The sequence below is a fragment of the Cyprinodon tularosa genome, unplaced genomic scaffold (genome assembly GCF_016077235.1).
Source record: "Cyprinodon tularosa strain WSP-4 unplaced genomic scaffold, ASM1607723v1 ctg973, whole genome shotgun sequence".
NCBI classification, from domain to species: domain Eukaryota; kingdom Metazoa; phylum Chordata; class Actinopteri; order Cyprinodontiformes; family Cyprinodontidae; genus Cyprinodon; species Cyprinodon tularosa.
The window spans coordinates 39,557-61,873 of NW_024039755.1; the positions used below are offsets into that span (position 1 = coordinate 39,557).

At 37.8% G+C, this 22,317-nt stretch overlaps 1 protein-coding gene across 1 annotated transcript in view; it reads left to right on the forward strand.

The window, feature by feature from the left end:
• LOC119776987 (short transient receptor potential channel 7-like) overlaps positions 1-15,441 on the forward strand; it is a gene marked incomplete at its 5' end in the record, with an annotated part of 48,878 nt that extends 33,437 nt beyond the window's left edge. Inside the window, 5 exons of the mRNA XM_038275710.1 lie at positions 4,972-5,167; positions 5,506-5,727; positions 10,263-10,343; positions 11,246-11,321; positions 13,324-15,441. Coding sequence (XP_038131638.1) covers positions 4,972-5,167; positions 5,506-5,727; positions 10,263-10,343; positions 11,246-11,321; positions 13,324-13,463 — 715 coding nt within the window. The remainder of the gene's footprint in view (positions 1-4,971; positions 5,168-5,505; positions 5,728-10,262; positions 10,344-11,245; positions 11,322-13,323) is intronic.
• Positions 15,442-22,317: the final 6,876 nt, after the last annotated feature.

Here is a 22,317-nt window from a genome sequence, read left to right on the forward strand (position 1 = left end):
TCCTATGGGCAACGACTTGAAGGCACAAACTAAACTGTTCATAATTTATTCTTTATGGTACACCAGCATTCATAACCTAGGCGGATCACTGTCCCCCAGACATCCGCAGTTATATTTTTTATATTTATATGTTTTAAAAATGAAGCGTCTTTCAAACTCCAATAGCTGATGTGTATTTAGACTTGATGATACTGCTTATTTATGTATGTGTAAAATTGCATTGAAGTTTGCCTTAGACTTTGTTCAGGCTATGTCATTAAAATGGGCTGAAAAACAAATTATTTTTGTGTAAACATGTTTAAAAACCACATGCCATTTTTCCCAACTTCCCAGTTACATGTTACCTATGTTGGAAAATTACATAAAATAGAAATAAAAAGCTTAACTTTTGTGGATGTAACTTGGCAATATGGGGTATAAAAAAAAATTCAAGGCACCATAATATCTCCCCCAGCTTTAGTGTTGATAATTAGTTTTTGTTGTACTTTTTGTGTTTCTTCACTGCAGTTAGTCTTTAAAGCTCCCTTGATGTCAACTTGCAGGCATACATATAACCTCTGCATGTCATCTGTGTTGCAATCATTACAATATAATGTGCCCCTGACATGACAGAGTAGTCATTACAACTAAAGCACAGCCATGGCCTCAATTACATTGATGGCATCTCATGGAAATAGCCATAATCATGGTTATAGTCGGTCTCCATGAGCAACAGCAGCAGTCTGTGAAAAACTGGCAATTTGAGGGGAGTGGTGTGCCACAAAGAACATATCCTTCTAGAAACCTTCTTAGCATCCAACCAAACTTTATTATTGCTCGATAGAAACCTCTGTGCAAAGAGGTGTAAATGAAAACAAAAATTTCTCTTTTAATTCCACAGGTTGTTTGGAGTCCTGAAGAATAGTCATTATCTCAGAAACTTCTAAACACAGCTTTTGATTGTGCTTTTTTCACCAAAGGATAAAAACTGCACGCCTATGTTAAGAGACCGGAAAATATTGGAGATATTCATTTCTGATCAACAGTTTTTTAATTTTGCCCACTTTTTCTTTTTAGATTACTTTGTTTACTCCAGGATACTATGTAGGTTAACGTACAGAGTAAATATTCCTGCAGATGAGTCTAAGGGAGATAAAATAAAGAGACATTCATGTAGCATCAAATAATACAATTTTTTTTTGTCTCACTCCGAAAAATGAGGAACTCGGAGTACTTTTCCTACCGTGTGAAAGTAAAAGGTGGGGAAAGTTGGTGACTGTATGTTTTTCTCTGATAACCTCTTTTCATGCTTGTGAGATGATGGGTTTTCCTCTATGCCAACACTTTGACTTTTTTTGTGAAGTTTTTTTTTTTTGAAGAAGCTCATAGTTCCACAACCTACACATCTTCTCTCTTCACAGTGTTGTTTTAGTTCCAAGCCCTCCAGCATTTCAATCAGTCCGCTCATTCTTCCCACTGTGGCTCCTCTCTGTCATCTCAAGCCTCATGTTTGCCTCTCATGGAATATTTAACTCCACAGATGTACCTGAATACTTGTGCTCACAGATCATGCAGCCTTCTCCTGATTTACCTTGTTCTTGGTTGCTCTCTTTTTAACCCAAAGGCTTAGGAACAAACACAAACAAACACAGCTGGACATTTAGCTGTGGACCTTAAAAATGTTTGTTTGGCAGTCAACAAAAAAGGTAATTTTTACGAGTAATTTTTTATGTGTATGGTGCTCATTACCTATCTCATTTTTAGGGTTTATGATCTGTTGTTCTCTTTTTATTGTAATTGAGGTCAAAGCTTTGAAAATATTTAAAGTTAACTATCTTTATTTATTCCCTAATCATTCCTTAAAAAGTTCAAAAACAATAATCCTAATCCACTGAACTTCGTTTCCGAGTTTAAAGACATTTTGCTTCCCATCCAGGAAGCTTTTCAAAACATTAAAAGCTTTTGAATTGAAAAAGCTTCCTGAATGGGAAGTGAAACATCTTCAAACTTGAAAACAAAGTTCAGGGGATTTTTTTTTTGTCATTTGACTATGACCTTGATGACTGGGAATCTTCACCAGCTATTCCCTAAACAGTTTAGATTCACATTTGACACGATGTTCCTGTATGAATAGTACTGGCTACTGGTTCTGTTTGAGGGTTTTACACTCTTCCCTGCCTGTGGAAAATGCATGCAATTTTTTACAAAATTTGTGCAACATATGACATTTCTTTTTTTTTTTCATTCAAATCTGTTTTTCTACCTAATTTGATGAAACATTTTGTTGCAAAGTTTGCCGAATTTCCTGTGATGTTTCCTCTTATTCCCTACATACCTTACTTAGGACTATTGTGAAAAATATCACATTCAGATACGTGTCTGGTGCTTTAAAATTCTACCTGAAGGTTCCTGCTCTGTCTTACTGCTGCTATCCACCTCCCTCCTAACAGCAGGAGCCCTTGCAGCTCCAGTCCTACTCGCCATACTGACACAGCTTTCTTCACACCTTTGTAAAAAAGAAATCCAAAAGCAACACAGATTTTCCTATCAATTAAAATGCACCAGCTATTTATATGCCCTGGCAATGTTCATATCATAACAAACATGTTCTTAATTTTATCGGGATTTTAGGTCGAATAAAAAAATTTTTTTTTATGAATTTAAAGATCTGCTGGTGAATATTCTCTGTAATCCAGGTCATAGTCATTCCAAAAAATAAAAAAATTAAGAAAAAGGAGAAAGGTGGTTTAAAAGTGGTGTGAAGGAGCCAATTTATGTTAAGCAGGAAAAAACAATCTTAAACAGAGGGGGTGGACTCATGTTTCAACTTTCAAAAAGCTACAATGAAGCAATAGAGTTGATTCCTTCCCACTATCATTGCAACCCCCATCGCCTTACAGGGGACCAGAACATCTCGCCTGTTCAGCCAGACCAACAATTCCCCCCAATGACCCCCAACCCCCCCCCCAGTCAGAGGCATATATCAGAGGCATATATCAGTATCAGGTATTGCAGGCTAACAAAGAACCCAATGACTCCCCATTCCTAAGGGGCAGACTCGTTCTTCTGGTTTACTGTAATTTGCATGTCCTTGTTTTGGTTCACTCTATAAAGCCTCAAACTCAATGCTAATTCTGCCTTTTTGAATTTAAAAAGCTCCCTGGATGGGAAGCAAAATGTCTAAAGACTTAGAAACTAAGTCCAGTGGATTGTTTATTAACTTTTTGGAATGATTTTATCATATATAATATTTTTAGTGGAGAATATTAATTGTACACAAAGGCTGAATTCCTAGATTTTGATTGTTAAACAGATATGTTTTTTTTTCTCCAGACCTTGTTCTTTGACCCTAATACTAAAGTTTGCATTTAACTTTCTAAAATCTTAAAGCATTTATTTAATGAAAACAGTCTGGGCCTCCTTAAGTCCATTAAGTGGCATTAACCTAATTAAGCTAGTAGTGCTGAACATTTTATACAAAATTTTCACTTTTTACCACTAGAGTTTAGGTTCTACCTGCTCCCCGACAACATTTTGGAGCTCTTCCAAGCCAGATCTTTTTCCTTTTTATACTCTCTCTCTCCCCTCCTCCTTTCCTTTTGATTGTCTAAAGAAGGGTTGTACATACTTTTCCCTGATCACTACTACACTACTCAGTGCGTTGAGGCCTCAGCAAGCCAGATGGCTGAGTAAAAATCCATGAATGGCATTGTTTGTTTATTTTGAAGATAACATGAGACAACCATTGGTCTCATGCAATCTGAAACCACTGAGAGGGCAAGGCCAGTAGCCAGGCCACCAGGACATGTCCCAGGGCCCCCAATGGCCAGTCCACCGCTGGTGAGACTTTAGTTACTTAAGCCTGTGTGTATAATTTTAAATATGTTTAGAATGGGGATAATTGGATGTACATCCAAATACTTTTATTAAAATTCTTCATGGTTGTAAATAGGGCTGGGTGGAAAAAATCGATTTAATCGATTTTGGATTGATTCCTTTGCATTTTTGCAAAATTGATGTCTAGGGAATGAGATTGATTAATTTTATAGTGAAGCGCGTGATGTTCACATCCAAATTAGCGGGAAAGATGCACTCAAGATTACTTCTAGCCAGACAGCTGCAAATATAGCCAATAGGTTGACTGAAGACATTAACAAATGGGGGCTGACCAGCAAAAACCCTGTAGTTGATACAGACAACGCTGCAAATATGGTTTGGGCAGTGAAGGTAATGCAGCTCATGCATGTCTGCTGTTTCACGTCTGCTTACTCGAGTGAGGCTTCACTTTTTCACTTTTTGCAAATAAGTTTGCACTTTTGAGACAGTTTTTTTCACATCTCAAGTTTAAACTGTCTGATTTACAAGTTTGCATTTTATTTTTAATATGACAAGAAAAAATAAAATACATGAGTATTTTGAAACACAGAAATTAATTGATTTAGAACTATATAAATCAAAATCGAATTGATTCAGGACTTTGGCGAAAATACCCAGCCCTAGTTTTAAATGATTATTTCACCCAGTTATAACAGTTAAAATAAACCACTAGAAGCCCCAAATCAAAATAAATCTTGCCTATAATGTATATAAACTTCTAACCTGTACTGTTAACACTAAATATATTTCAGACAAACTTTTAATGTGTCTCTATAAACTTCAGGTGTCTGCTTTGAGTGAAAATGACAAAGGGTTAAAACTTAATTAGCCTAGCCATTTAAGCAAATTATTTCTTGAATGCTGAAGCTATGTCGTGTCGGCTTCCTCATGTGTGCTTCTGCAGCACAATGTTTGTTAAATGTGGAGTAGGTGCAGATATGGGATTATGTGTTCAAATTGGACATGACTCATCACTCCTGCCTCACAAATCAAGCAGCATTAGATCACATATTGTCTGCTTTCATGCGTGTGACTCAACTGTTAGCACTACACAGTGTTTTCCTACACCTGTAGCCTCTGTTTTGTAATGATGTCACTCTATTTCTTTTCCCTTAGGGTGGAGGAGAGCTTCAAGACTCTTTTCTGGTCCATATTCGGGCTCTCTGAAGTGATCTCTGTGGTCCTGAAATACGACCATAAGTTTATAGAGAACATCGGCTACGTGCTCTATGGCGTCTATAATGTCACCATGGTGGTGGTTCTCCTCAACATGCTCATTGCCATGATAAACAGCTCGTACCAGGAGATAGAGGTATGAAGCCAATCAATAGAAACAAGGGCAGGATGTTGTCAACAAGTCAATAAGGATAATCTTGTATCAGTGATGTTTCTACAAGAGGATTAGGGTTGACTTAAAAAATGTCATGAGCTAATGAAAATCAATCAGGCAACATCAGACATTGTTAAACATTTCAAAGAGAAGTTTTACTAAAAAAGAAATAAAGTCTGTAGAAAGGTTGTCAACCAGCAGATGTGACTGTCTACCGTTATGGTATTGTACTCTGGAATTAATAGCTATTCATTAGTTCCGGTCTTTCCTGTCATCATCCACTAGACTCACCCTGCATTTCTGTGTGTTTTTCCCTGCAGGAGGATTCAGACGTGGAGTGGAAGTTTGCCCGTGCCAAGCTGTGGCTGTCCTACTTCGATGAGGGTCGAACTCTACCTGCCCCATTTAACCTGGTTCCCAGCCCTAAATCCTTCTACTACCTGGTCCTTCGCATCAAGTCATGCCTGATACGCCTGTGTAAGGCCAATGGCAGGCACCATAGCAATGAGGTGGAGATGGGAATGGTTCATTCACAGGCCAAGGTCAATTGTTCATTATTCATATCCTAATTACTTGCTAAAGTGTATATGGTCTACCTGTTGAACTTTTTATATTTTGTCAAGTTATACCAAACAAACTTTAATGTCTTTTACTGGATGTCCACATGATGAACCTTTAAAAGATTTGGTATAATTTTTAAGTAGACAGGCAATATAGATAATTTTTTTATGCATTATTTCATTTCACAAAATGTTTTTAATTAGTTTTTTATTTACCGGTACTGCTATCTACCTATAAAAACAGACTATGGTCTGGATTAGAAAACTTAGATCAGGCTACAGCTGCAATACTTTGTGTGTAGCAGCTTTTCTTAGAGTGAAATATGTCCCTGTTCTCTGCAATATAAATCTATTGCCATCAGAATGGACGCAGAGCTTCTGTGAATTTTTATTAGGATTCAGCTCTGAACTTTGACTGCTCAGTGTGCTTTCATTCACACCAATTCACTGTAGAAATGGCAGTATGCTTGGTGTCACTGTTCTGCTTTAAGGTGAGGTGTAACACTTGTGGTTCCAGGATTCCTCTGAATTTATTTCTGCCCATCATTCAATCACACTCTGATCATTTTCACTACCCTATAGAACAAAACTGGCCACTCTAGCATGATGCTGCCACAGTCAGGTTTTATCAAGTGGTTGATGTCTTTAGAGTGATAGGACGTTTTATTATTCTCCACTCTTGGCATGTTGTTTGTTTATAGACTGGAAAAAAAAAAAAACTTCTGGTCTCATTTTCCCAGATCTTTACTTTCACACATTGACTGATGTCTTCTGACAGTAGTTAGTTGCCATAGATATTTAGTTTTATAAAAATAAAGTAAACTATATAAGAAAAATGCAGGCCACATTTTCCAGATTTGTATTTTTCATTTAATGTACCATATATATTTTATATAGCTTTATATTTCAAAAGCTTCTAGTTTGCAATTTATGGTACTGCACAATGGCGCAGTGGGTAGCACTGGGTTTTTACCGGGTACTCTGGCTTCCTCCCACAGTCCAAAAACATGACTGTTAGGTTAATTGGCTTCTTTAAATTCTCCTTAGAGTGAGTGTGTGCTTGAATGGTTATTTGTCTCTGTGTTGCCCTGCGATGGACTGGGGTGGACCCCACCTCTCACCCGTAGGCACCTGGAGAAACGCACCGGCACTCCTCGCAACTCCACTTGGGATAAGCGTGATGGAAAATGGATGGATGGATAGTTTCAACCTTCTGCATACTCAACTCTGTGTTGGTCTATTACAGAAAGTCTTAAAAACAGATTTGTTAATTATTAATTTAATTATTATCATTATTGTACCACCTCATTTTATATAATCTAAAAAAATCTAATTAATCTGTTGTTTTATTCCCCTAAACCAAACTACTGCAGCGACTCTAATTATAGAGTAGTAGTTAGTGCAGTTTCTCTCTGAGATATGTTGTTTGTCTGTTTAGAGGTTTTCAGTGTGATCATGGCTTCCTTTAAAAAAATTTAGAAAAGATTTAAACAGATCTAAGTCGACCAAAACTTTAAATCAGATCTCTTTGGGGAGTGTCAACCTAGTGGATTTGAACAGTGCACTTGTGCTCTGAGAAGGTTGCAAGTACCAAGTTCAAACCTCACAGCCTCCATTCTGGGTCCCTGAGCAAGACCCTTAACCCCACACTGCTCCCCGGGTGCCACACAATGGCAGCCCACTGCTCCCCATGTGGATGGGTGAAATGCAGAGGTAAATTTCTCCAATGTTAGATCAATAAAGTTCAATTTAACAGATTTTTTTATTATTTTTTTTTTATGATGAAAGGAAAATAATATTTAATATGGCATTAAAACATAGAGATTGTCATCATTCACATGCATTTGCTCTGCTGAACCCCTTGGCTGGAATAGCTCTCCGCACCAGAGCTATTAGTCAGCTCATTGCTTTTCCCTGCATCTGCTGCAATGCCCAGGCAGGTTTAGGATCGGGACAAGATAGGTTTCACCCTGCTGCCTCTGTGAGTGTCAAAGAATTTCTGCAGAGCTGACAGTTTAACTGAGGCAAAAGCAAAAGGGTGCAGCAGGCGATCAATAGATAAGCTCACATTAGCCGACAGGAAAGTGTTGAGGATGTCCGGTGAGATTTAGAAATAACAGCGTGGTCTTTCTAAATGTTTGATTTATTTTTTTCCTCCGCCAATGTGGTTATGATTTTAGGACAGTTTGTGTGTGTGTCTGTCTGCCTGTCTGTCTGTGTACAGCATGACATGGAAAAGTTACTGACGGATGTTAATAAAATTTTTATCATAGCTGTCCCTCATGCCAATTAGAAATCCATTACGTGTTGGGGATGATCCAGATCATAATCTGGCTACGGGAATTTCTTTTAAGGATTCTCTAACATTGTAAGGTAGGGTTATTTGGCAGAAAGAGCAGTTCCCCACTAAACCAGAGGGTGGCTGCAGTGGCTATTGACAGCCTCAGAATCAGACAAAAAAGTTCTGGAGATATTTTACTGAAGACAAAAACACAAGCAAAGGGATCATTATTTTGCAGGATCGATTGAACACTTATGAAAGGAGTTTATGGGAAAAAAATTTTTACCAGAGGGGTGCCTCACAATTTGGGGAAAACTTTGCTGCTTGGTGGAGGTCTGCACTCTGAGTGCTTTTTTATTTTCCTTATAGTATGGCTGGTAACTGTTAGACTGGATGACATATATCTCAGTTAAACATAGAGCCCAGTGAATAACGTTTTTGTTATAGGATTGAAAACTACAGGGAAGACATTTGAACAATGTCAGGTGGATTTTGGCAGATTATTGAATAGAAGCAATAGAATGCAAGGATGGCTAGGATGCTAAGTTAGTGTCATTCCCTGTAGTAAATAGTTTAACATCAGCATAGAGGGGGGTGGGCCAAGTTAGATATTCTTTTTCCAAAATCTGCAGCTTCAAGCACAACTTAAAGGCCAAAATCCAAATTTTAACGGTTATATAAGACAGTGAGAGGACTTTCTGGGCAAACGGACAAACAGTATTTTTGAATGAGTAGGGATGATGCTTTAAATTGTAGAATTTCAAAGTAGAAACCACAAGATGACAAATATTAAAGTTTAACTAGCTTCCTGTTTTTACATAATAACAGAAAATAACTTAAGCAAGACATTCTCTAAATTTATCTATCTTGTTCTTTTGATGATGAAGCCATGGCTTTGGGGAGTTGACAGGAGATTCTGGGATGGCTGCTAAGACAATACCATAGAGTGGGTGGTAGGTAGAGTTGTCATTGTTCCTTTTGTGGCTTGGAGGTAAGGTGAGTGGCATGGCAGGCTGAGGGTGGGCAGGTATGTATGACAGGTGAGTATAGAGCTTACTCTCTCTCACTTGGTTTTTTGACAAGTAAAACAGAAGGCAGATGCAGATAAGTTATTCAGCAGATCTTTTCATGAGTGTGAGCTCATGTAGGGGTGAGTTCTGGCTGGAGAGCATAGAGCACTGAGATCACACAGGTGGTAACTCAAGGATAGTGGCAGGGTTTTCCAAAGGCATATAGAAACCGTTAAGGTTTGTGACAGGCAATGAAAACCTACAAATATTAAAAGAAGACCTGATTACTGTAAACATAAAGATAAATTAGGAGCAGGATGAAAGCCTCTAATCCCAAACAATGGTGCAGAGGGAGGTTAATGAAGAATGAGGATTAGGTCAAAATCTTCCAGTTGTCAGTTCAACAGTCATAGTTTTAGATCATTGGACACATAGGTTTACCAATGTGGAAATGATCCTAAACACATATTAAAACCAGTTTTGAAAGTGATAGTAGGCAAACATTAACCTTCCTAAAGTGCCCAACCTCAACTCTGTTAAACATTTATGGACTTTGCTCTGCTTAAAAGGTCTGTTCCTAAGAAATAGACCAATTAAAATGCGCTCATTCAGTTCTGCGAAGAGGAGAGGTAATAAAAAAAAAAGAAAAAAATCAGTTGGAAATAGCAGGAGCTTGTTTATGACTACAACAAGTGTTTGGTTTCTGTGCAATGTGATAAGAGACAGGACAATCCACAAATAATAAAAGGGGATAAATGTATCATTTACATGCTGTGTGGATTAGAGAAAAATCTTAAATAAATTACAGTGCTCACCAAGATATGTCGCATTATCAGACATCCCCCCAAAGTCAGGCTGAAATAAATATTTATTGGAGTCAGGTGGTTAGTTTAGTTAGTTAGTTTATTTATCTTTATACATACTGCTGCAACCATCTATCATATCAGATCTCCTACGGGATAACACTCACATAATGTTTACTGCTGCAGTCTGAAGCCAACGCAAGTCAGTTAAATTCAGTGAAGGCATCTCAGAGTCAGTTGATAGATATGTTGGATTCAGATAAAGTAGGTCTGCTGTTTTTTTTTTTGTTTGTTTGTTTTTCCAAGCCATTTAAATACTGAACTCTGTGATAAGTTTTTTATTTAAAGCTTTTTCCGCCTCCTTTCTCATCCTTCAAAAAAACTTCCAATTTACTCAAGTGTCTCTCATTCTTGCCATTGCAGGATGAAAGGTTTAGGTCTTATGCACAACCAGGCGAGGAGTTTATACAGAGAAAAGCTCGGAAACACCCAACCAGATATCAGGTAAGAGTCTGACAGAATTCTGACAGAATTGGAAGCAGAAGACAAAGTGTAGGGGGGAGTCAAGATGAGAGGGAAGAGAATTGGAAATTAGATGCAGTCTAGAGGAAGAATGAAGTATGAGACAAACAGGCTGAGGAACGTAGCAGAGAGAAAATGCAGAGATTGAATTATGTTAACGATAAAGGCAGGATGAAAGGGAGGAAGGGAAGAGAAGGAGGTATGGAGGTTAGGAGGTGGAAGCAGGAGAATGATACAGTATAAATGACATTGACTAAGGATTTGAAATGTTTGAAGTTTGAAATGAAGGGCATCGACCAAAGAGAAGTGGTACAAAGATATAGAGAGGGAAAAAAAAAAGAGTACGGCTGAAATTTCCTTTAATAAGATCTTGAAGAGTAATTGAGGTCAAGACACTCTGTACATGTGCTTAAACTATATTATTTTACTAAGTAGGAGTCAGAACTCTCGTCTTTACTCTCCCCTTTATCTTTCCCATTAGGGAAATCCTCTCAGGTTTAGTGGACTTTTTTTTCTAAAATATCCCATTTCGTATATTTTAACGACAACAGATACTCACAGCTAATCACACAGATGAGGCAGTTGTCACTTGATTATACATATAAGCGCACTGGTTGTAAGGTGACATCTATCGACACATCTCCAGAATGCTCACATTTACAGGCTGAAAATCCCAGGCTCAGCAGCAGCAACTGGTCACAAATCTATATGCAATGTTTGACATACCGTCTCAGAAGTGTAGTTCTGCACCACAATTAGGATGGTTTTGTGGCCTTCTCAACAACAAGACAGGTTTTCCCTCTTGAGTAATACAGTGAGCATTTTCACCTCACCCCGCTGTGTCCTTTGTCTGTAAGACTCACATTTTCCTTTCCTCCTTACAGAATATCATGAAGCGGCTCATTAAACGTTATGTGCTGAAAGCTCAAGTGGACAAAGAAAGCGATGAAGTGAACGAGGGTAAGAATCGCTTTTTCAATACTGTTCACTCCAATTGGATCATTATGGAGTCATAATGCTGCAGTACAGCATATCTGTAGATGTGTGTACAGGAATTCCTGACTGAGTTTCAATATACATCTCCACATACTTGGGATTGTTTTTCTTGTTTGTTTGTTTTCTCTGGAATAGTCTGCAAGCAATAAAATGCTTATTAAAGTGCTAAACTAATAACTTTAACACAAGTGGGTGAGCTTAAAAATTCATTTTAAGCAGTTGTCTCATTTTGTTTAATATTTCCAGCCCAGGGTGGATTAATGTTGTAATTATCAATACCTCTTTTATTTTCTTCTAAACACAACCTAGGTTGGATAAACATAAACTCTAACATAGCAGTAAGATAATGTATTAAATGTTCCATCTTCCCTCGTTTTCATGACATTTTAAATACACCTCTTTGACACAATGGGAGCCTCTCAAACCAGGTATTGATCAAAAGCAGTCTGTATCCACAGGGAATCAAAGTATAACCTGAATCGGGGCTCATGTACGCAACAGAAATTAACCCAAAACAAAGCAAATTTTTTTTTTCTACTTTAGCTTTGTTGAATGTTATGCTGTTGTCTGCACAATGATATGCGCAATCTCGAATTGCATAGAAAGCTTTGAATCAATATTTTTGGAGTATACACCCTTTGTTTGAGGAAAATTAACATGGTCAGTTGCTTGGACCTTGAATGGTTCCTCTGTAATGACAAAATAGGATGGAGTAGTGAAGAAAATATGTCCTAACTGCAATTGATTTCACCATTGAGATTATCTGCAATGTTTCATTGCTGTCCTCTACTATTAAAAACCCCTAATTTACGCAGACGTCTCCTCCACCAGATTTGTCTCCCAGCGGGTTTGAACAGATCATCTTCCTACCTATTAAGTTTCCAATCTACTGGATTTTATTGGTGATATCTTCTCCCTCTTTTCCCTTTGCAGAGAAACTAATAAATCCTCATTATTTGAGCTCACATTTAAACAAAGGCCTTTACTACTACACCTCTTCTTAATTATAATATGGGGAGGTAGTCTGAATGTAACCACAGACTTCTGAGATCTTAATGCACAGATATAATGAAAAACCAGTTGTTCATCTGTTATATTTAGTTATATAATAATCTTATAAAGAAACTAATCACCAGTTCTTTATGAGAGAAGAATTTCTAGTAGAAAGGATAGAGAGAAAAATACAGATGCTGATACAGTAAAAGTTAAGAACTTGGATTTATCATATAGCAGCTCGTTACCTTTTCCACGGTGATGGATAATTGCAAATCTACAATTCCTCTTTGAAACTTGGTGGTGGCGAAAAACCTTCTTCAAAGACATTTTTCTCCAATAGTTTGCAGTTTTGTCAAGGCGGGAATGAAGACTGATGTAAGAAGAATAGATTTCAAATTACAGAGAGAAAAGCTTCTCGGGAGAGTTCCCAATTTCAGGATGAGGTGAAGGCTGACAGTTCAGTGAAACAACAAGCTGAACCTTATCTGCACAAGAAATGCAGGACTGGTTTCAGGATTACTTATCAATTTCTCCACTTGCTCAGTGAGTACAGCCCCAGATGTGAAAGAGGCATTGCACTGACATTCAGAAGGATGGAGGATGAGATTAGGCACCGTTGTGATGGCAAAAGTTGTTTTATTAGCAGGGATGATCAGCAGTGATTTGATGGAAGTAAATATTTCTTAAAACAGGAATAACTTTTTTTTCGTTTAGGGGATTAAATCTTTTAGAATTAATCATTTTCTTTCCTAAAATTTTCAAATTCTCACCTCTTGTAGTTTATCATGCAAAATAATTTCACTGAATTGATGAGGAAAAAGTCAAACAAAATGTTAAAACCTCAAAGGGTCATGGACATTTAAACTTTGCACTCTGACCCGCAGTCATGCCTGGATGTGTTCTGCTTTCACATGTCCTAATTCCTCTGTGATCACTTCCTCTTTATTTTTCTCTTCTCTCTGTATCGCAGGAGAGCTGAAGGAGATCAAGCAAGACATTTCTAGCCTCCGCTATGAGCTGCTGGAGGAGAAGTCCGAGGCCGCTGGGGAGCTGGCTCTGCTCATTCAGCAACTCGGCGACAAGTTTGGCAAAAACACCATGAGACACTGACAGGCCTTGCAAGATGGGGAGGGAGGAAGGAGGGTAAATGGAGAACAAGGTTGTCGGAGAAAACAGAAACAGGCCACATAGTTCACAAACTCAGTGGAGACAGGAGAGAAGCCAGGATGTTTATGTGAATCGACAGGATGGACAGAGATTACTTAGAAGCTTAAGATGTTGAAAGTTTGCAGAGTTCAAATGAGCTACCTTTAGAAAAAAAACCCAAGTGCTTACGATGTAGCATGACCAGTTAAACAGATGGGGGGAAAAAATATAACTGCATCTGAGCATGAGGATAAATAGTTGGTGGTAAAGTAAACTCACTTGGAGAGGCTTTGTGTTAACAGCTCAATTCTAATTAAAGGGAAAGTGGAGCGAGGAAGGAGAAGATAGAGACAAGTAAGAAGGAGAAGAGACGAGTGTGAGCAGATATGGAGAGACACCATGGAGCACAACAGCATCCATCGAAGCAATGAGGGCCCCCACACCCACTGCCAAGAGACATCAGTGCTTATCACCAATTTAGAGGGAGGAAAAGCCCAGTGAAAGGATCACACTGGGATCAGCGAGAAGAAGAAGAGAGAAAAAAATATCTTAGAAACTGCCAGTGCTACTCACAGCAGATAAACTTGCTTTCTACCATATTTTGAATTTGTCAGATGAAGTACTGATGCCTTTCAAGATGATGCACACACCTTTATACACAAGGCTGTCTAATTAATGCCGCTCCAATTTACAATGCACCATCTCTGATGTAAGTCAGAGGCAGGAAGATATCTTTATTGCACAGATATTAAATTCTTTATAGAAATGACTTATAAAATAAATAATTATTGTTGTGTTTCTCTTAAAATAGAAGGTAACAGTCAGAACCAGAAAATTAAGTATTAGATGCACAAAGTTAGCATGAAAGATACAGTTCTCTCAGCTGAGTTATAGATATTATAAACATAAATTATACAAAAAATACAATGGATATTGTTATAGAATAACAGCATTTTTCTCAGTTAATATTTCTTTCTAGTATATTGGTTAAAAAGAATCACAATCAAGTAATCAACACAGAGGATTGAGACAAAGTCCATGTAATCAGTTGTTGTGTGATAAAGTGGAATGACAATGAATAAGTATTGAATGGTTTATTTTTAATGTGTTCAATGCTTAATAGATGAGCCTTTTTTTAGATTAAAACTTTATTTCCTGTATCTAGAAACAAGTGGCTTGCCTTGCTAGCATGAGATTTTTGTCCATTCTTCCAGTATATCTTCAAATCTTGAAGCTATTGTGGTCAAATGTTCTCCTCATAAGACCAAACTACTTTATTTTAAATATTTCATTGGATTGCTCAAACTTAAAATGTCCTTTAACATGCTCCGTCTTCATCAGTGCAGTGTTCTGACACCTCTTCTGAATGTTCTCTGGACTCTTCTCTTTATAAGGGTTTCAGGCACCAGGATGAGGCCCGGTCCAGGGAACCTCTATAGAGCACCATATAGGAGTTATGGCATTTTATATGAGTGTCCGAACATTTAATCGAGAAAAAAGTAGTGGACTCCAAATTTCACGCAATGCTATTGGGGCGACAAAGAACCAAGATGGTGCAAGTACCATGCTAGGATGCGAGGAACAAGAGTACGTGACCAATGGGGAGCAAAAGGTAGTGATCATCTGTCCAAATGGTCAGTTAACTTTGTGCACTATAAAGTCCACTATATAGTCCCGGCTCCATGTAGTGATAGAAGGGTTAGGGAGCACATCTGGATAAAGTCTATGGCCCAATCCCAAACCACCCCTTATGCACTACTCCATAAACGAGAATGGGATGGCCTTTTCCCTCCACTGGAAAAGGAAAGCAGTCGTTGCTATAGCAACACATGGACGCCCCATGTGTGGCTGTGGCACATGTTTACATGAAATCCAGCATTTACCCATTTCTTAAAACAAATGTAACTCATCGTCTCCCGCTTTATCCGAAACCGGGTCGTCGGGGCAGCAGACTAAGCAGAGACTCCCAGACTTCCCTCTCCGCTGACACCTCCTCCAGCTCTGTTGGGGGAAGCCCTAGGCGCTCCCAGGCCAGCCGAGAGACATAGTCTCTCCAGCGTGTCCTGGGTCGTCCCCTGGTCCTCCTCCCAGTGGGACGTGCCTGGAACACCTCCCGAGGGAGGCTTCCAGGGGGCATCCAAAGAAGATGTCCGAGCCACCTCAACTGACTACTCTCGATGTGGAGGAGAACCGGCTCTACACTGAGCCTCTCCTGAATGACTGAGCTCCTCACCCTATCTCTAAGGGAGAGCCCAGACACCCTGCGGAGAAAGCTCATTTCAGCCGCTTGTATCCGGGATCTCGTTCTTTCGGTCATTATCCAGATTTCATGACCATAGGTGAGGGTAGGAACCTAGACCGACCGGTAAATTGAGAGCTTTAACAAAAACAACATAAAACAAATGTGCCAAATAAAACTCTCAAAGAGGACATTCCCTTTTGGAATTAATGAAGCCTTTCTTCTCTGCACTGATGCAGACTCTCACTCGCCCTGCTCACTACGTGATTTGGGACAGCCCTTAATATGGTGGAAATATGGTTTCTGAAAACAAATTATTTCCTTTCTTTCCTTGCTTGGTGCTTTTGTTTAGGTTTCCTTCTTCCCCCTCATTCCACTTTATTACACAGAACTTTTTACATACAAAATTGTTTTGATTTCTTAATGTGTGGAGTTGCTTGAGTTGTTACCAATTTCTGGTATTAATTTAATGTTAGTAAAGCTACTGGAAATATAGATACTAGGAAGAAACCTTAACATGATAGCTGTAAAATCAAGAAGCCATTACTTAATGCCAGAGATTAGAAAACTTACCGTACTTGACAGAACCTGTTATGGTCTATTTTTAGTGTTATGGTCTATTTTGTTTCTGTCTCCTTAGACTCTGCTGAGACATCAGCGTAGACACTCGTAACTGTTGAATCTTACTTTAACAAAACAAAAAAATCAGGGTCCGATTTCACGTAATTTAATCCTTTATTTGGGCAGAATGTTAACTTAGACATTTACAAAGATATTTAGATAAGGTCTATTTATAATTTCTTCATAAATTATTGAAACCATAGTTGGTGTTTTGTTTGTATAACCTTTATGTTGAGACAACAGTTTGACTGGCTGCACATAAAACCCATAAGGTAATAACACAAGGTGTTCATGCAGAGAAAATCATTATTTGTTTTTAATTGTATCTGACATGCCCAGATTATTATTAGAAAACTCCTAAGTAACTTGCATGATTTTCCAAAAATCTGAGCGTGACTGATCACAGGAACATCATATCTGAATGAGCACCCTGGTTCCTTTGGTACATAAAAATTAGACAGAAATCTCCCTGGGTCAGGCATTTAATAATATTTACCATTTTCATCCTGGCACAAGTCTGAACCTTCTTGTTATGACACTTATACCTTTCTGCAGATAATGTTCTTTTCTTTATTTGAATTTCATTTAACTATCAGATTTCTAATGAAAAGTGAATCAAACCTGTTTTTGTTTGATTTGATTTATTATAAGACATATATTGGAGTTGCATTTATGTCTCGAAAAGACCTGGGAAACAACCTCAGTTACTATATGTAATTTCCTCTTGTTTAAAACAATAACATTACCAAAAATTTGACCACAAAACAAGCTTAAATAAGAAGCAACTTTACTTCCTTTCTGAAACACAACAATAGCCAAGTTTCCATTCATGTAGATATACATACTGTAGGATTCCTGGTGGATTATCCGATCCATCTCCTAACAACTACACTTCCATCTCTGTGCTTTATCACTGCAATGAACATCCTTTTCTTGTATATTTGTCATATATCCTAAACAATGTTCTAATTTCCCATAATTCAGCTCTAATAATTCCAGAAGTCATGCCCTACTTCTGCAGTCTCAATTGGTGACTTTAGTTTGTTGTTGTTTTAATGTTGTCCTCAAAGCTTTACCAAAGCATCAAAGTTCTGCTAAAAGTCCCACAGTGATCATTTGTAGTTTTTGAAGCCATTTTTAAACATCTTACAGTTTGCTTCTGGGATAAATTTGCTTGGATAATCAGACCCTAGCTGTTAGACGATGTTTTGAATGTCCTCCGGGTGGAGACGTTTTTATTTAAAAGAAAGACACTTTCTTCAATGAGGCTTAGAGAGGGAAAACATCAAATTGTCCTTAACCTTTCCTTGATATAAAAAAAATGCCTAGTTTTAGCCATTTTAGTGGAAATAAATCTTCACAAATAACTGTTTATTACTTGAACTTTTCAGTGTTTTAATGTCCCCAAATTCTGCATGGGAGACACAAAGTCCTGCTGTCAGGTGTTTTTTTTTTTTTTTACATGACTTTATATTTAAACCCTAACCCTAATGACAGCCTTCCGTTATTTACTATAAATTGAGCTATTGCGTAATTACACAGAGCAGTCACTTCTGCAAAATGAAGAAGCCATTATTGTTGCTTGTGTCAGCTGCCAAAAAAACCCATTTCTGTTTATGTTTGACTTCTCAGACCGATCTCAGTCATCTACTCTCTTTTGGCGTCTGTGTTATTTGTGTCGTGATGCAGGTTGTGTGCTGTTTACAAAAAGCAGAAGTCTATCTCATATCCTCAGACTGGACCATTTGCATCTTCACTTTCTCCAAACAAAGGCAGGGTGACAAATCTGTGCAAACCAAGGACATCATTTTAAACCTGGGTGCGATTACGCCAATCTTTTCTGTCTAGCCCTCTTTTATTCTGAGTATTCTGAAACAACTTTTTGAACTTTGGTGGAGATATTTCTATCATGTTGTCAATCCATTTAAGTAATAACCTTCGAACACCTTCAACGAATTCATTAGACTTTTTTTTGTAATTAACAAAAGCTGGATAGGATAAATAAAAAATAAAAAAACCTAACTCCACATTTTTAAAGCACAATATATCCATGTGCTCCAGGGGGTAGATATCCCTCCTGTAACATCTCCTTCCTTTACAGATTTAAACCCTCCCCTCATATTCCGAACCGAGCTTAGATGACCGAGGGTTAGCGTTTGCCATTATCCAAATGTTTCTGTTCTCATGCAAGATGTGCAGCTTTATTTTCTACCTGCAGACATTCATATAAACAAACGTCTTTTTGAGTCAATTTTTCTTTTAAATAAGCAGATTAAACTGGGAAGTATGTGTGTGAGAGCTGCTGTTTATCTTTCATTGGGCTGTTTTATTATTATTTTTCTGTTTGTTTTTTGTTTTATAAAATGAGACAAACTATATTATTTCCCTTGGGGAAGGTTTTATGATTTCTATACAAACTATCTGAAATACAATATTTTTGACTTGTACAGGAGACATACTGACCAAGATCTTGTACTCTGTACTGTCACATTTCTGATCCTTGAATTAAATAGAGTTTGCTCTTGACTGGTTTATTTGTTATTAATGCACTTTGTATATCTGTGCCTGTGCAGTCTAATTGTGGTTTTCCCTGCCTGAGCCCGTCAGTGGATGATAGGTACTGGAGCGAAACCAGACAGGTGGCCACAGTGTTGCTCCACACTTCATCAAAAACACACAAACATATTCAAACAGAACAAAGCCCACCGATACACTCAGAATAGAAATTTCAGCAGCGAGTGGATCCCAGCCTGAGCAAAATGTACTCATACTATGATGTAATATTTATTACTTGTAATATAATATTCCTTTTATTCAATTCAATAATGCAGCTCAGGTGAACTTTATTTATACAGTCGTGGAATAAAATTTTAGACCACCCTTCATAATTTCAACTGATTTTATGAATTGCTGCTGATATTTTTTAGGAAATTAAAAAATAACTTTTTTTTTCCCCCTTTTCTATAACTATGTCCATGACTGTATGGTGCCATGTTAAAAAAATATATATTTTAAAAGAACATGATAAAATAGACTTTCTCCTAATCAGTCCGGTTTATTCTAATAGTGTTTATTAATCTGAGGAGAGGAGAGGAGAGGAGAGGAGAGGAGAGGAGAGGAGAGGAGAGGAGAGGAGAGGAGAGGAGAGGAGAGGAGAGGAGAGGAGAGGAGAGGAGAGGAGAGGAGAGGAGAGGAGAGGAGAGGAGAGGAGAGGAGAGGAGAGGAGAGGAGAGGAGAGGAGAGGGCTACACCCGCAAAGAAGGTTGTCTTCTTGAATACTTTGAGAAGAAAAGATAGTTGTGTCACACATAAGGCATTATGAGCAATTGAAAGTGGAGAAACAGAGTTTCTTCATTTTACATCTAGCAGTGTTAGGGTTAAACAGAAGGCTTTTTACTGAAAAGCGTCATAGAGAGTTCCTCATTTCCATTTAATATGCCAATAATCTTCTTCAGCAGTGCTTTGAGATCAGTGGCAAAAGTCATACATTTTCTTGCAAAACAAGGTGAGGAGTGCAAGAAAAACTAATGGGTTTCAGCCTCTGCTGCAAAAACTGTTTAAATGTGTCTTAGCATCAACACAACAAGAAGAGAGAAACAGATTGTGTCACTTAAAGCATTTTTAATGATTAAAGAGAAAAGGTCAGACCATCCAGTCAAAACACTCAGTTTAGCTGTTGTAGGTCATAGCTATGTCAAATCTGGTGCAAAACAGGAATATTAATAATCCTCTGGTTTTTAAACAAACTTTGACAAACTTGACTCTTTATTGCTTTGATTCAACTCATATGGTTCAGAATGTTCTTCTTTCATTTAATATCTGATTGCATATATACAGGTGCTGGTCATAAAATTAGAATATCATGAAAAAGTAGATTGATTTCAGTAATTCCATTTAAAAAGTGAAACTTGTATATTATATTCATACATTACATACAAACTCATATATTTCAGATGTTTATTTTGTTTAATTTTGATGATTACAAATGACAACAAATGAAAATCTCAAATTCATCATATCAGAAAATTAGAATATTGTGAAAAGGTTCAAAATTGATGGCCCCTGGTGCCACACTCTAATCAGCTAATTAACTCAAACCACCTGCAAAAGCCTTTAAATGGTCTTTCAGTCTAGTTCTATAGGCTACACAATCATGGGGAAGACTGCTGACTTGACAGTTGTCCAAAAGACGACCATCACCTGGAAAAAGAACATCCTCTGCTATACCTTTAATTAAGTTCCCACAATTCTTATGTTTAAATATGGACTACTGACCACAACCCCAGGGAGCCATGTCCCTTTCACACCTGTAAAAACAGATGACGCTTTACTCTGTTGCTGTTTAAACACGAAGCACTTCATCCCAAAAACATTACATTAGATCACTACAGATGGTTTCTGAAAAGCGTATTTTATTTGCTGGTTTGGATATCCTAAAAAACTAATATTACATGTTAAATTCCAGGTTACAATTATGATCTCTATTAATTAATTTACAAGTAACAGGATCAAGACAAGGCAGAAAAGTTTCTCTGGTGGCTAAGATTTTACCCAGAACACCATTAATCAGCTTCCATAGCCTTCTATAACATTAAAGAGTGGACTGTTCCTTTGTCAAATGATTGTTTTGCCTGAGAACCCCTCTGACATACAGTCATGAGTAAAAAATACCATATCATATTGCATATTTTTATTAGTAAATTCTTGCATATTAAAATCTGAAATTTTTATTTCTGAAAACTGATTTAATTTAAACAATAACAAATAACCTTATTGTACTCTTTAAAGCAACTGTAATTTGAAACTGTTTTCTTGATGACAGTATGGATGGGACTGTCTATTCCTTCAATACCTGATTATTTTCTCTTTGCTTGATATAACATCATTCATCTATTCATCCATCCATTTTCTCCTGCTTATTCCTGTCAGGGTCGTGGTCGGGCCGGAGCCTATCTCCGGCAGTCAATGGTCGAGAGGTGGGGTAAACCCTGGACAGGTCGCTAGCCTGTCACAGGGCAACACAGAGACACAACTAAGGATAATTTACAGATGCCAATTAACACACCAGCCATGTTTTTGGACTGTGAGAGGAAGCCAGAGCACATGCTGAGAAGCCAGACATGCACAGGGAGAACAAGCAAACTCCACACAGAATGACCTTGGGCCGGGAATTGGACCCAGAACCTTTTTACTTCGAGGCAACAGTGCTACCCACTGCCACACCGTGTTGATATAACATCAGTAATCAATAATTTTCCAACATTAGTGTGAGGAAAGTTTACTCCACTCCTCACATTAAACTGTATGTTTAATGTGTTTCTTACACACAAGCCAAGTTACACTATTACATTTCAAAAGGAGAGAGATGGGGGTTTGATTCTGAGCAGGACTTTCAATTTCTCAACTCTCTATCAGTCCTGGGTGGATATGTTTTGGGTCCTTGTCATTTTGCAGTGCAGGTTTTATATTTATAATAGAAGGAAACCAGTGTGCACAACTCAAAAGGGGGGAAGTATGTGGGTGCACGATTCCAGAGTAACACAAATAAATCTGGATAGCCAGCACTCTGAGGCTCTACATGAATTTATCAAGGACATGTTTCACCTACATAACATTGTCAGCTCATTATAAGGCAAACAATTTTGACTTGAAAATAATAAGCTCCCCCAGAGTGTACATCTTTAATTACACTTTGCAAGACAATCATAAGGCCTTTTCTGTTTGTTAGTGTTGCTTGACTTTTTCTTTCAGTATTGTCAGAACTGGCAATCAATAGTCTAATAATATGTAATAAAAAAAAGCAGACAATAACCATATGTGTCTTAAAACTGTAGCCGTTCTCCATAATTCTCCCACATTGCATCATCACACTTTGAATATTAGCTCACAAGAGCTAATATTCAATTTACAGCTGAACTTGTCTAAATGTGTGTGTGTTTTTGTTATGTAGTCTCGCAT